The sequence below is a fragment of the Pelophylax lessonae genome (genome assembly GCF_965119305.1).
Source record: "Pelophylax lessonae genome assembly, chromosome: 2".
Lineage (NCBI taxonomy): Eukaryota > Metazoa > Chordata > Amphibia > Anura > Ranidae > Pelophylax > Pelophylax lessonae.
Genome location: NC_138769.1, coordinates 627057486 through 627073267, shown reverse-complemented (window position 1 = coordinate 627073267; position 15782 = coordinate 627057486). Strand labels below are relative to the sequence as shown.

At 46.9% G+C, this 15782-nt stretch overlaps 1 protein-coding gene across 1 annotated transcript in view; it reads left to right on the top strand.

Moving 5' to 3' along the window:
• The window catches only part of ATP8A2 (ATPase phospholipid transporting 8A2), a 979867-nt gene that overhangs the window by 311411 nt on the left and 652674 nt on the right, over positions 1–15782 (top strand). Inside the window, exon 19 of the mRNA XM_082246766.1 lies at positions 7894–7943. Within this exon, the coding sequence (XP_082102892.1) occupies positions 7894–7943 (50 nt within the window). The remainder of the gene's footprint in view (positions 1–7893; positions 7944–15782) is intronic.

The following is a 15782-nucleotide window of genomic DNA, read 5'->3' as shown; positions in this document are numbered from 1 at the left end:
TCACTGTTTTGAAGGGGGCACACTGGTCACTGTGCATTGAAAGGGGGCACGCTGGTCACTGTGCATTGAAAGGGGACACGCTGGTCACTGTGCATTGAAAGGGGGCACGCTGGTCTCTAATTACTGAAGGCCCCTTTCACACTTTTGCGACCTCAAAGTCATGCAAGTTTTTACAGTGTTTTTTGCCGCAAAGCAATGCCTATTACATTTTTCTGTTTGCGCCCCCCCCCCCCCCCCAAAGAAAAAAATTTGAGCACCAGCCGCCACTGTTAAGGAGGTAAAACTTTCTGGTCCAGAAGTGGTTAATGAAAACATACCTGCATTGATTAGTGTTTTTTTTTTTTTAAAGCTGCCTGGATTTCAGCTTTAATATTTCAATTGAATCCACATTGCTGGTGTTTCTAATCTGAATGTAACTGTTCTTTTTTCTATCACTTTGTGAGACCAAAAATACTAAAATGCAGATGCAGAATTATCAGCTTGCTTAAATTTAATTGTGTGTGCATATTCATTAAACTATGCTAACTTACTTTCTAATAGTGGTTAAAAATATATCAAAATAACACTTACTTTGTATGTACCTCCTGGTGTCTTTGTGCCATTTTTGATTTCCTGTGCAGCTCTCTGGGAGCTCCAAAAATCGGGACACCCTTATATGCAAGAATTCATTAACTTTCTAGCTTTGGCCTACAACTTCTGCATTTTGGGAGGGGGAGTAAGAGTAACTTGGTTTTTAGCACTCCTGTGTGCTCCTGCTGTAGACTTTTGATATTTTTTACACTCATAGGTTTCTGTTAAACAATGTCATGTCTTAAACACTTTTTTTTTTTTTATCAATAATTTTTATTAAAGGTTTTCATGAGAAATTGACAAACAGAAATTTCAGAGGTACAGAAAAGAGTACCGTCAACATAAGCATAACAGCTTCAAGTATCCTACTACAATTACAATGCATAAATGTTGAAGAAGAAAGTTCTGGTAGCACAGGCAGTCTTTGCAGAACATATGCCATACATCGTGAAAAATTGACATATGGATACATAGTGTAACCGGGTACCTGACAATACCCAAGCAGGACCGGCATCGGGATCACGATCCCCCCCAATGCGGCAGTTAAAAAAAAAATTATAAAAAACACACAAAAAACAATACAGGTCATTCAGCCCTCTGCCACAATCTGACCCCAGTGCCGCCCATATAACTGCCCATAGGGTGAAAACATCGGAAGGTGTAACTAAGCTAACGGTACATGCCCGTAAGGCTAAAGAGATAGGAATAAGAAAGAAGGAATAGCAAGAGAGAAGAAAGAAAGAAGGCAATAGAAAGAAAATTTAGCAGGACCCCGCCCAGCACCCCGTCCCCGGACCCCCGATGCCCCAGACCCCATTAACTGCTTCCGGTAAGATAACGGAGCCATGGCTCCCACACCTTATCAAACTGCTTCATTTTATCATTTAACATGGCCGACATACGTTCATTGAGCATTATCCATGTAAGTTTATGGCGGAGCTGGTCGAACGGCAGAACTGGAGATCTCCAGGATCGTGCTAGCGTTACCTTGGCAGCTGTGAAAATAAACGAAATAAGCCTTCTCTGTGCCCCCGCGGCAGCATCCACTTTCAATCCCAGCAAAGCTTGCTGAGGGGATTTAGGCAGGTTCACTTGCGTAAGTGTGTATATAAAGTTATACACCCTAATCCAATAACGGCGCGCCTTAGGGCATTGCCACCAGATATGGAACATGGTTCCTTCCTGACCGCAGCCACGGAAACACAGAGAAGATGCGCCAGGTACAAACTTCGAGATTCTCGCCGGCACCATATACCAGCGCAACAATACTTTGTAGTTCGCTTCAATGATGGAGGTATTGATCAATGATTTGGAGGCGGCTTGAGCCATATTTCGCCAGTCGACCAGCTCAATGCCCTCCTGCAGGTCGGCCTCCCATTGAACCATGTATGGCAGCTTCACAGAAGAGTCAGACAATATATTGTAGAGTACGGAGATATAGCCGCGAAGCTTGTCATAATTCCGGCAAAGAAATTCCATGGGAGTCATAGTAGTTAAGTCAGAAACTTGAGACAAAGTACCCAAAAAGTGTACGATTTGGTTATAATGATAAAATTCAGATGATGGTAAAGCATACTTCTCAATCAATGCCTGTTTCGTTAGAATGCCCCTGTGGTCACAGAGATCCGCTATCCTTAGAAGCCCCTTATTTGTCCACCATTGGAAGGAGCTGGGAGAGAGACCCGGGGGGAACCCGCTGTTGTTGAGAACAGGTGCCAGGGGAGTGTGGAGCGATTTGAACTTATGTGCTTTGGACAATCTGTCCCAGATGGCCAACGAGTGGGAAAGTGCCGGGCACAATACAGGGGGGCGCTCTCTGGGCAGCAGCCACAATAAATTAGATATCAATTTACCCGGGACAGAGTGTGCCTCCAGCTGCATCCAGATAGGATGGGGGCCCCCAGAGTGGAATTTAGCCAATTGGGCCAATTGTGCCGCATAGTAATACTTCAGCAGATCCAGCACTCCCAAACCACCCCTGTTTCTAGGGGTCAAGAGCGTTCTCCTGTTCACCCTGGGTCTCTTATTCCCCCAGATGAAGGACAAAAGTTTACCCTGTAATCTTTGGATATCACGTCTACATAAGGCAACAGGCAAAGTACGAAACAAGTATAAAATTTTGGGCAAGACATTCATTTTGATCGAGTGTAGTCTGCCAAACCACGACGGAGGGTGAAGCAGCCATCTATCCATGTCAGCCAACAGTCGAGTAACAAGGGGCGGATAGTTAGCACTGTACAGGGTGTGTAAGGACGGTGTCAATTGTATGCCTAGGTAAGGCAACGTTTTAGTCTGCCAAGCGAATTGAAAGGAGTGTTGTAATCCTGCGACCGTGGAGTCCTCCAAAGAAAAGATTTATCGCCTGCGATTTAGCCTGATTGGCGTGTAAGCCCGATAGACGTGCAAATTGGCGGAGGAGCGCAAAGAGGTTCGGAAGCGTCGTGACCGGCGAAGAGATCAAAGCAAGAATGTCGTCCGCAAACAACATACACTTATGTTCCGATCCTGCACAGAGAACTCCCCTGATATCCGCCGAGGCCTGAATTTTGATAGCTAGAGGCTCCAAGGCGAGCACGAAAAGTAGGGGAGATAAGGGACAACCCTGTCGAGTCCCCCTTCTAATGTCGATCGAACCCGACGCATAACCCTTCAACATTAGTTTTGCAGTGGGAGAACTATAGAGTGTCCTCAGCATGGTGAGGAAAGGAGCGCCGAAACCATACCTCCCCAGGACATCAAACAAAAAATCCCACGAAAGGGAGTCAAAGGCCTTGTGAATGTCTAACGAGAGGATCATGCACTTGCGTGGGCCACCCCTATCCCAGTCCGAGTGAATAGCCGATAAGATATCCAGTATGCGCCTCGTTTGATCGGAAGTCTGGCGTCCCGGGACAAACCCAGCTTGGTCAGGATGAATATAACTAGATAGGAAAGAGCCGAGCCTAGTCGCCATTATTTTAGTTAGCATCTTTAAGTCTGAATTTATTAACGATATCGGGCGATAATTCTCACACATACTGTGATCTTTCCCTGGTTTTGGGAGGACATGAATGAACGCCGTGTTCTCCTGAGGTGGAAGGTCACCCCCAAGTCGTATCGCATTAAAAAATGCACAGAGATGAGGGGACAAAACGTCCTGAAATTTGCGATAATATAGTCCGGGAAAACCATCGGGACCATGTGCTTTAGAGGGGTGTAAGCCTTTAATTGCCTGTTTGATCTCCGCCTCAGTGATTTCGCCGTCCATCATGTCCTTATGGGATTTGGTCAGTTTGGGCAGCGACATATCCGCGAAAAAAACATCCGCCAAATCCCCGTCATAAGGGGTAGGCGTGCGGTACAGTTTAGTATAAAAATCGGTAAATTCCGCCGTGAGCAGTTCAGGATTGCGTGAAAGCGCCCCGGATTTAAGGCGTAACTTGGGCAGCGCCGAGGTATATGGGCGAGGCGCTAATTTCCTAGCTAATAGCGTGGTGGGCTTATCACCCATAGTATAATATTTGTGCCGCGACCAACGAATACATTTTTCTGCTTGTGTAGTAAGGCTTAGATTAAGAGACAGTCTTGCCGCGTCGATTTTATGTCGTATGTCTACCTGGGGTTGGGACCGTTGTTCGGCCAAAAGGGCCGAGAGTTCCTTCTCCTGCTGTTTAATTGTGCTTTCCCGATTCCGCTTCAGTCTAGCCGCCAACTGTAGCAGTTTGCCACGAATTGTGGCCTTATGTGCTGCCCAAGTGATAGCAGGGGTCGTGTCTGTCGGACAGTTTTCTACAAAAAAAGTACTGATCTCCGTTTCTAGTTCTTTGACAATAAGCGGGTCGTTTAAAAGTGTAACATTGAGCCGCCACGGGGATGGGCCTGGTTTAGACCACAGCCCTGAGAGCGTTATGAGCACCGGAGCATGATCCGACCAGGGAGTGACTAAAATCTTCGCCGACGACACATAGGGGGAGAGCGCCGCGCTCGCGAACACATGATCTATGCGGGAATACGTACCGTGCACATGGGAGAAGTGGGTATAATCCCTCCGAGAGGGGTTAAGTTCCCTCCAGAGGTCTAGCAAGTCACAATCATGGAGTAGACGAGCCAGTTTATGCCCATTCCGCGGCACATGTTTCAATTGCGGCTTTCCCTGGACGGTCCTGTCCCAGGCCCGATCCAGGGGAAGGTTGCTATCCCCCCCCAGGATCACCTTGCCCTGAGCTTTGGGGAGCAGGGTACTCAGCATGCTATGAAAAAAGGCAAGCTGTCCCGTGTTAGGAGTGTAATAAGAGATAAGCGAAGTCAGTTGATCATTGACAAGACCCACTACCATAATATAACGGCCTTCCTTATCCCGCACGACCATCACTGGAGTAAAAGGGACCCTACGAGAAAAGCATATGGCCACGCCCCCCTTTTTCTCTGGACCTGACGAAAGGTAAAATTGCGGGTAACGGGCTGAGAGGTATCTAGGGGCGGAGGATTTAGAAAAATGTGTTTCCTGTAACAGCAAAATATCCGCTTTCTGTTTGTGGTAATAGGTGAAAGCTTTGGTACGCTTTGCCGGGGAGTTAAATCCCTGTACATTATGCGATATCAGGGAGTACAAAGAAGAACTATTGGCTGACATTGTGGTCTGGCAGAGCACGCTCACATGATCGAATCGTCGTCCAGAGGAGGTACCCAACAGCACGAGTCCAGGCACATCCGGGATCCAGGGACATCAAAACGGGGCCAGAGCGCAGGGTCAGGGTCCAAAGGGAAAGAAGGAAAAAGTAAAGATGGTGAAAAAAGAGATAAGCACAGGCAAGAGGACAAGTTCCTCCCGCCAAAAGAGCACAATAATACAAAATAATGCAACATAGAAGGGAATTTACTGTCCCCAGTCCCTCCTCCTGGGGTACACTTTGTGAGGTTGCCCCCATCGTAAGACAAGGGCAAGGTCACAAAAGTGGCATGCGGTTGCACCCCAGCCGACTCATCAAAAAACACACGTCAGCGGGGAAAATAGAAGGGGCAACTGCCCCACAACATGGGCCCAATCCCGCCTAAAGATAATACTACTCCCCCAAGGGCCCCCCCATCCGGAACCCGGGCCCACGATCCGCCGACCACGGACCCGGACCCAGACCCCGAACACGGTCCGCTCAAATATTGGAACATGAGAAAAAAAAAAAAAAAATAAAAAAAAAAAAAAAAAAGGCACAACCTCCAGGCTGGTCCCGGGGTCCCAGAAGGGGAGACAAAAGGAAACGCCAATGTCATCTGCAATGGAACACATCTCCCCCCCACCGAGGGGAAGCCCGCCGCCCCAGGGACCCCCCCCAACCCCCAATAGGGGGCCCGGAGGGGGAGCACCCCCGAAGCGGCCGACCGGCCCCCACCCAGCAAGAACAACAAGGCGTGACCCCGGACCCCCTCGTAGGGGCGACCAGGGTCAAGGATGGTCACTGTCACCATCCCGGCCCACCCCAATCGCCGCCGACATAATCGCCAGCGGGCGAAGTAAGGACAGGTCAAGTAACAGCAGCTGCGCCCGTGCGGGAGAGGGAGAAGAGAAGAGGGCAAAGGAGCCAGAAAAGGACCCCCAAGCGCCCCCCCCCCCCCCCGCAGGGGCACAGCACAGTCAAAAAATGGAAAGAAAAAAACACGGACATCAACATGTGGAGAAAAAAAAAGGAAAGAAGGAATCTCAGTCACTTCAGGTGTTGCGCCTGTTCCTCCTCGCAGAGGGGGGGCCCCTGTGGTTCCAAATAGGAGACAAGGGGCGAGCTGTTGGAGTCATGGAGGTCGAGGGACACGGCGATGGATGTGGTTCCCTGGATATAATGCCCAATTCCAGAAGCAAAAGTTCTCCATCCTGAAAGTTCGTGAAAGAGTAGTTCTTGCCTTGAAACGTGAAGGAGAGCCGGAACGGAAACGACCACCTGTATTTTATCTGGCAGTTCAACAGCTGTTGCAGCAATGGTTTAAGGGTGCGCCGTTTCTGCACCGTTGACGGGGCTAGATCAGTAAAAAGCTGTATGGGGGAGCCAAGAAAGGTAAGGTCTTGCCGTTTCCTAGCTGCCGCCATCATTTTCTCCTTTATTCTAAAGTAATGGGGCTTGAGAATGATGTCGCGTGGAAGTCCATCCTGGCGTGGAGCCGTCAGGGCCCTATGGACCCGATCCACTTCCAGCTGGTGAGGTTGGATGTCAGGGATGAGATCCTGCATAAGGGTATGGACCGCCGATTCCAAATCCTGGTGCGATTCTGGAAGGCCTCTGATGCGCACATTATAGCGGCGCGAACGATTTTCAAGGTCCTCAATCTTAGAATAAGCCTCTTCCAATCGTCCATGCAATTCCGATACCAGTGCAGTGTTCTGGTTGACTCTGGACAGGGATCCATCCACCTTGGTTTCTATGGTGTCTAGCCTAGCCCCAAAACTCTGTAAGTCCCTTTTAATGTCCGTGGTTATGATGGAGCAAGCTTTTGAGAGCTCCTGCTGAAGCATGGTGGAGAATCGAGCCAGCAGCACAGCATCCCCAGAGTATGTGGTTGCAGGAGGCTCGGAATCTCTCCCAGAGGGGCTGGGTTGGCTAAAAAGAGACTCAGCCAGGTCTGCCATATTCCTGTCCATGGAGTAAACAGGAGAGTCCGACATTGCAGGGAAATCATGGGGGGTGGAGGGGGAGGGGGGCGATCCCACACCCCGTAGGCCTCCCTCCAGCTCCCCGGAGGATTGGGAGGAAAATGGATCCCTCGGTTCATCCCCAGAGGGTGAGTGGGCAGCCTGGGTAGTGTAGCTGGTGGAGGGCGGATTGCCCTGTGAAGGATCCCGGCCGTTGCGCTCGTGCTGCTTACCCGGCGCCATCTTGGATGGAGGTGTCCGGCCAGGCGGAGTGTGTTTCGCTGCTTCCCGCTTGCCTCCCTGTTTGTACTGCCGCTTCCTCGTTGTCCTCCGCTGCATGACAGGCTCACGAGCCCTCGGGTAGGATTTGCGGGCGTGATCTCTCCCTCCCGCCGCTAAAAATCGCTGAAGTCAGGCTGGTGGTGTGCGGAGCTCAGTCACAGCATTACCGCTCCCGTGCCCGCGCGCATGCGCACTGTCTTAAACACTTTTTAACCAGATTTTCTGATCATATCCTCAAACTTCAGATATTTCAGATCAGGTTAATTATTGAATTGTCCTCATTAGCTGCTGAAATTGTGAAAGAAAAATAGATTTTTGATTGGGTGTTAAATAGAAGTGCAGATTGAACATTTACTTTGCTGAGTTTGCTTGTATGTATAACAACTATCCACAAGATGGCAGCGTTTTCAAACATAACTTTGTTTCCTATTTTTTTTCTGTTTTAGATGGGCACTGAACAGAGCTTTGAACTTCTCAACGTGCTGGAATTCTCAAGGTAACGTTATCCACCACTTATCGCTAATTTAATTGCAGCTCTCCCTTGTGCTGTGTATTTATCTTTTTATTCATGCTATCTGTTAGTTCAATCAATATTGTGCCCCGTGATGTATATTATGAAATCATTATTTGATCATTGAGAAGAGAACAGTGTATTGGTTCACATTACCCTTCTTACCACAAGGAAAATATTTCCAGCAAATGAAAGAGAACACAGAGTATCTCTTACACATCTAATGTTCAACTATAATAAACTCAGAGAAGGAAAATAATGAACTGATTATTGTTAAGTCCTTAGGTAAATCTCTTAGTTCTATTTTGAAATTTGAATGTATAAGCAGTGACTGAAGAAGTGTGAGTTTGCTTTTTATTTTTGGTCACCATATTTGCTTTTTCTTGGACCAGAAATATGAGCTTTTACCTTGAAGAAATGGGAAAGTTAGATTTGAGAATAGCTTTCATCAAACATAATGCATAGTGGCCTATTGAGTATAAACTATAACTCCCAACCTTTAAAATGTATCTCCAGCCAATTTTTCTTTTTAGAACCCCTTTCAGGTTTTTATTGCTGTCTATGTCCCTGCTGGGGAGATAAACCTTCCATTTCTATCCTGGGTTCCATTAACACAGGACACAGTGTGATGGAAACTGGAACCAGTGATGGCGCCAGAACAAGATCCAATGGGAATAACTGTTCTGGAACAAATGTCCAGGAGGAGCTTTCCCCTGCCTTTAGAAAGATCTCCTCTCACTTCCTATTATGTCACTGAGACATAAAGTAAAGTGAAATCTATCTAATCAGACACAAGCAGCATAAACAAGAATGACAGAGATTCTAACCCTTCAGTACTCTTTTTTTAACTAAGGGTAAACTTAAAAAATAAGCCTTAGCCTGATCTACCGAAATTTGTTCTCAATTTTGACAGTATTTTATTAGACCTATGGCTGGCATATCCTGTGCCCTACAGTACCACTAAAATTGAGACCATTGATAAGACAGGGTCAGGGTCACTTAGCAATCTTTCAGAAGTTTAAAGTGCTTGTAAGCCCATGCATATGCCCAGTGAAGAGACTATCCTCAGGTGATACACAGAGAAGAAAAAAAATCCTTCTACAAAAGTAGTACCTGTTCATCTGCAGTCTTCTCTTCTCTACATCCATTCAAAGTCCAGAATATTTAAAACGTTTCTGAGCTGTCAGAGAAAAGGGGGAGGGGGGGATCTGAAGTTACACTATGCAGAGCTGAGTGAGGAAAGCTCTGAGAGCTGATTGGAGGGAAGGGACACCCCCCCCCCCCTTTACACAGCTCATGGGAACAGTGCTCAGGCTGTCGTGCAGATAGCAGAGGAAGAAAGCAGCAGACAGAAATTACACTTAGTGCTCCTAATTGAGACAAGTACACACTATAGAAGGATATGCTTTGTTCATATTTCATGGCTGAGGTTTACATGACTGAGACAGACCCTTTCTTTTCAGAAACTTTTACTTGTGTTTCAGTAATGTAAAAATCTAATATGTTGGGGTTTATTTAGTAGGGTTGTTCACAGTGCTGGGACTATGTACAACTTAAAATGGCCAATAGTAACTAATGACACTTTATTTTTCACTGATCTAATGTCAGTATACTGAAATGTTGTTACTCTGGGTTACAGAAATGTATTTTTTTTTTCTTTATACTTTGTTTCATTTTTTGGAACTGAATTCAAAAAGTAAAATATTATTAGTGCCAGTAGAACCAGTTTCTTCTAATTCTTTCTAAAATAAATAGCAGTGCACCCACAGAAATGCATAGCTGTATATCTGCAGTGATCTAAAGCACTGTGCCCTCTAACTGCTAGTCTCATGAGATTTAGTGATGTTACCACTGTGCTCACTGTTCTCCTTGCTGGAGAGGAATCTGTACCTGATGAAGGATCCCCCTGCTCTTGTTTCATTTATACTGTGGATCTGTGTTTTCTATACCTATACCTCTCCTGGGGCTTCTTGATTATTTTCCAACCAGTTCTGGGGGGGGTCAGTTCTGATATAAGGAAGCTCTATTTCTCTCCACACAGACACAGCGCGATACATAGTATTTCAGTAATGGGGAAAAGTTTAGCACCACCCTTAACTAGCTTTTGTCCTCCGTCTGCCTTTTTGGGGTAGAGTTGTTAAGGTTTCTATCTGGTCACACTTGTCCATTTCAATGCAGCAAAACCAGTTTACGTTCAAAATGTAATTGAAGTAGAGATCCTGTTCATTCCTATGTGGCTAGTTTACATCAACGTGATTCAGCTTAGATTGTTTTTAAAGTATAGGGTATGCCAGTGATGGCAAACCTTGGCACCCAGATGTTTTAGAACTACATTTCCCATTATGCTCATGCACTCTGCAGTGTAGTTGAGCATCATGGGAAATAGGGTTACCAAACATCTGGGGTGCCAAGGTTCACCATCACTGGGATATGCTATGCTGTTAGGCAGACCCATTGAAATGAAAGGGAATTGCATAAGTCATATAGTGGAAAGACTCTATTCTGAAAGTTTCTCCCTTGCTATGCACAACAAATGTATTGGTCGCACATACACAGATAATGTGCGTTACCACATATGTGTTGGTGTATAAAGGTCCAAAGAGGCCTAAGACTGCATTTGTCAGCTGAGAGTATTTTTTAAAAGAATTACACAAAGGAAAAAACGTCAGGATTTTTATATGCACAAACTGCACTGTATGAAGATATGTAGCGCTTGCGGAGGAAATATCACAGTTCTGTTGGGAATGAGCCTGTCAGCATGAAGACATATCATTAGGAGGGTCTGGGTTAAATATAAGGCATTACGTTTTTTTCATTTCACTAAGGATTTCAAAGAATCATACTGATCTAATTGCTTGAAAAATGAGACTCACCTTTTGACATGTCTTTGCTTCCCAGTTTACCATATAAACGAAGCAAAATAAGCTTCACTAGTTCTGGGACCATCATGGCAGGGGGGCCTAATGCCGGTGCCTTTTGTCTGTTGATTAAATTGGTCATGATTAGGAAAGAAGGCCACCAGTTTGGTGTCATAACTTTTAGGGGGGCCTAATGCCATGCCTTTTTTCTCTAAATTAAATTTGTCTTGATTATTGATGTACAGCAGTGAGAGGTTGTATATATACAACGGGGAGATTTACTAAATCTGGTGCAGCTGTGCATGGTAGCCAATCAGCTTCTAACTTCAGCTTTTTCAACTAAGCTTGGACAATATGCCCCTGTTCCCATCGGTGCAATTTGAAAGATCAAATAGCAGCCTATTGCCGGCAATAGGAGCGCCCCAATTGATGCGCCGCATGGATATCCAAAAGTAGTTCCTGCATTCATTTCCTTTTGTAACAAGCTGCTTGCTGTGGGGGCACTGAACAGGAGGGAGGGGCCAGGATCACAGAAGAGGGACCCGAGAAGAGAAGGATCTGGGCTGCTCTGTGCAAATCCACTGCAACAGAGCAGGTAAGTATAACATTTTTTTTTTATGGAAAAAACAAGAATTTACAATTGCTTTAACCAAATGAAAAACCACATATACTGTTAGAAATTCGTACATTCGAGAAAAAATTTCCACCCTGCTCCTTCAAATTTACTTGACATTGCAGTTGAAAACTAACGCCATTTTGACCCCACTCACGATTAGAAAAATAAACAAATGTTCTTACACCATTCTTACAATGAAAAATGGCAAACAAAATTCCAATTCTACTAGTGTATACCCAGCTTAAGCCCGGGCTTTGTGAAGCTATCCATAGACAAGAGACAGCTGAAAATGGCTGGATTGGGGTAAAACGTGCTCTAATTCTCTTGTAGCCGAGCAATCCTAATGATAAACACACTTTGAAATATTATTATTTCTCTATCGCTCATTGACAGACGTAGTCTTCTTGATTCTCAAGAGCTGGGTTATGTTGTCTCCGCAGGAGTAGGACTAGGCAGAAAGACAAAACGTTCTGGCTCCACCTTAGGGGCAGTCCCTGAGGGTATATCCTCCCTCTCTCTGCTACAGGGAATCAGTTTTTTTCTGTCTAGTCAGGAGTAAGGACCTAAGTTCCTTGCTGGGATCTTTTGGTCCTGGCAAGACTTTTTTTCTTTAAGAAAAAGACATTTTTTAGGTAGTTTTCTCCAGTGTTTTTTCCTGTGAGATCTTCAAGCAAAAATGCCGGACTGGGCGACACTTGTGGTCACCCCAGCCGGCCTACGAGCGCGCGCAGACCATGGCATTGCGCTTGGTCGGCCGCGACATATTCAAGTAAGTATGCGGGGCCGGGCGACGGGCTGGATGTTGAGATCCAGTGGTCACCCCGGTTTCTGCCTACGAGCGCGTGCAGACCAGTGCGCTGGGTCGGCCGCGACGGAGTCCCAGTAAAGGGACTGACTTTGCGAGTTAAAAGTCTCGCTTGGACGCCAGGTACCAGAGAGTCGAGGCGTCCACAAACCCCCACCCCGGTGGAGAGGGTATTGTGAAGAGAGGGTGCCTGTCGGTTTGGTATGGTGAGTAAACGTTCCCTTTTTTCCTCATTATGAGGCAGTATATATTATGGGCCCCTCCATATATGGTCAGTATATATCTGATACTTACAAGTCCCCCTTGTAATACAGCATGTGTTTGTGGGAAGTGGACTTGGTTCAAGAGCTAACACTCTACCCAGCAGACTGTAACATTACAGCAGACATAGGAGGTATAATCCTACCTTATGTGCAGTGTATCTCTGTAGATCCATATGTCACCTCGTAGCAGAGTGCAGGTGGATGTGCTGGGAAGACGATATCGGCGGTCCGCCGCCATTTTGCCGTAGACCGAATGCATGTATGTCCTCAGGTCACGCCGGCCGCCATGTTTTTGGAGTCTTATGTCTCTTCTATGGGGGCGGCCATGTTTTGTGAGCCCAGCTACCTCGTGGAGGGCTGGGAACGCCGGAAGGCGTACACAGGGGGCGGAGCCACGCCTTCTGCCCGGGAAAAAGCAAACAGCTCCTTCCAGTCTGTGTAAGACAGACGCTGACTGCAGTTTGTTGGAAACTGCACTGCATCGGTTGGTGAGCCTTGGGGGTCCCTCTCTCTCTCTCTCCGGGATCGAGAAGCAGGTACTCTGAGGGGCGCTATTGCGCTAGGGGGAGACACACAAAAAAAAAAAAAAAAAAAGAAAAAGTTTTTTTGTTTTGCTGGCAAAGGTGTCCTGTATTAACATGGACCCTGCCACTCATGTATCTCCTCCGGATCCCCTCGAGGGGTCTGCGGGATCCTCCAGCACCCCATTGACAATTGAATCTTTGTCAGCTATTATGGAAACTTTTGTGTCCCGGGTGGAAGTGGCTTGTCAGGGACAGGGCGCAAGAAAGCGACCCCCGCCTAACCCCTTATTATCTGAAACCTCGGATTCAGACTCTGAGCCTATTTCTGCAGTTGCAGGTACTTCATCTGATATTGGTGTCTCGGGTCCTGTCTCTTCAGACAGTGAGGAGGATGTTTCGGCATCCGCCATAGCCCGAGAGGAAGCGTTGGTAAACGCACTCATTATATCTGTTCAAGAGACTTTAAGGTTACAGGGTATTCCATCAGAAATAGCTGAAACTGAGATCCCTTTTGGGACTAAAAAACGCATCAAAGTGGCGAAGGTTTTTCCATTGCCCAAATGTTTTGGCAATCCAATCGAAGAAGAATGGCGTCTGCCAAAACGCGCTTTTAATATTTCTAAACGCATTGACAGGCGTTATCCGTTTGAGGAAACCCTTATTAAGAAATGGACAGAACCACCTGTGGTGGATTCACCTATTGCTAGATTGAATAAAGCCACGGTTATTCCTTTAGAAGACGCTCCGTCTTTTAAAGATCCAGTGGATCGCAAGATAGAAGCTATGTCTCGCACCATGTTTTCCTTGATTGGATCAGCTTTCAGACCAATAATTGCTATTGGTCTGGTTTCGCAGGCTGTAACTGAATGGACCAAGTGGTTACGCCGGGACTTAGAAGAAGTCCCTCAGGCGGTATCAGATTTGTTGGAACAAATGATACAGGGGTTACAGTTTGTATGTGATGCGGCGTTAGACGCCACTCCATTAATGGCGCGAGCATCAGTCTCAGCAGTGGTTCTCGGGCGTACACTGTGGCTAAAAGATTGGTTAGCCGACCAAGGTTCCAAAAAAGCATTGGCTAATATCCCCTTTTCAGGAGAGCGTCTATTTGGAGCCAACTTAGATGAGATCATTAAGGATCTCACCGGTGGAAAAAGCACCTTTTTACCGCAAAATTTTAAAGGTAGAGGAACTCGTCAAAGACGAGGGCCTTCTTTTTCTGCTCACAAGAGGTTTTTTCGTCCAGCGGGTGAAAAAACTAAGTCCTCCAAAGCTCCTGCAGGAGGCGTCAGGGGTCGTTGATCGGGCAAGCAAAAGCCCGCCCCCTCCAGACCTGAAGATAAACCATCCAAAGCCTGAAGGTGCGCCCCCACCCATAACTGGGGTGGGGGGACGTCTTCGCCGGTTCCCGGATCCATGGCTTTCCAGAATCCCGGACAAATGGGTTTGCGAAGTCATAAGGTCAGGGTACAAGATCGAGTTTCGATCTCTCCCACCGGCGCGATTCTTCCCTTCCAATATCCGTCTATCCGCAGATCGTTTAGAAGTTCTGCGGAGAGCAGTCACAGATTTACTACAACAAGGAGTGGTAGTCCACGTTCCTTGGACAGAACGGTTTCAAGGGTTTTATTCAAACCTGTTTACAATACCCAGGAAAGAGGGCAAAGTGCGTCCAATTCTGGACTTAAGAGCACTCAATTCTTTCGTCAACATAAGAAGATTCAGAATGGAGTCCATTCGCACGGTAGCAGCCTTCCTGCATCCAGGGGATGTCCTAGCGTCCATAGACATCAAGGACGCCTATCTTCACATTCCCATTTTCGCAGGACATCAGCGTTTTCTACGCTTTCCCGTAGAGGAGAACCACTATCAGTTTGTGGCGTTACCTTTCGGTCTCGCCACGGCTCCGCGGGTCTTCACAAAGGTGTTGGCCCCAATGTTGGCACTTCTGCGCCAAAGAGGTATATCGATTCTAGGTTACCTAGACGATCTTCTGCTTCATGCAGAGTCTCCTCAGACCTTGCTACAAAACATAGAAATTACTATGATTTCTTTACAGGAATTCGGGTGGCTGGTGAACCAGCAAAAGTCATTTCTGGTTCCCACCCAGAGGCTCGAATATCTGGGTCTAATTCTAGACACAGTCAGGACAAGAGTTTTTCTTCCGGTAGGGAAACTCCGAAAGATTCAATCAGCAGTCCAGTTGTTACTGTCCAACAGCTGGTCTTCCCTTCGGACTTGCATGAGGGTTCTGGGGTTGATGGTGGCTTCATTCGAAGCAGTCCCATTTGCCCAGTCCCATACCCGAATTCTTCAGCAAGAGATTCTTCTCAGATGGAATCGGAATCCGGAATCCCTCGACAATCAGATACGATTGAGCAAACAGACCAGAGAGTCTCTGGTTTGGTGGCTTCGGTCTCCAATGCTCAGCCAGGGAAAGTCATTTCTGCCAATATATTGGACGATAGTGACCACGGATGCCAGTCTATCCGGATGGGGAGGAATTCTTGGTCAGTTATCTGCCCAGGGACTTTGGTCCCCGGAAGAATCCAGGTTACCGATAAATGTATTGGAACTGAGAGCGATCAGACTTTGTCTGATTCACTGGACCGAGCAGCTCCAGGGCAGCCCGGTTCGAATCCAGTCGGACAATGCCACGGCCGTGGCTTATGTCAATCACCAGGGGGGCACCAAGAGTGTCTGAGCGGCCAAAGAAGTGGCTTGCATTCTTCGCTGGGCGGAACGATTTGTTCCAGCA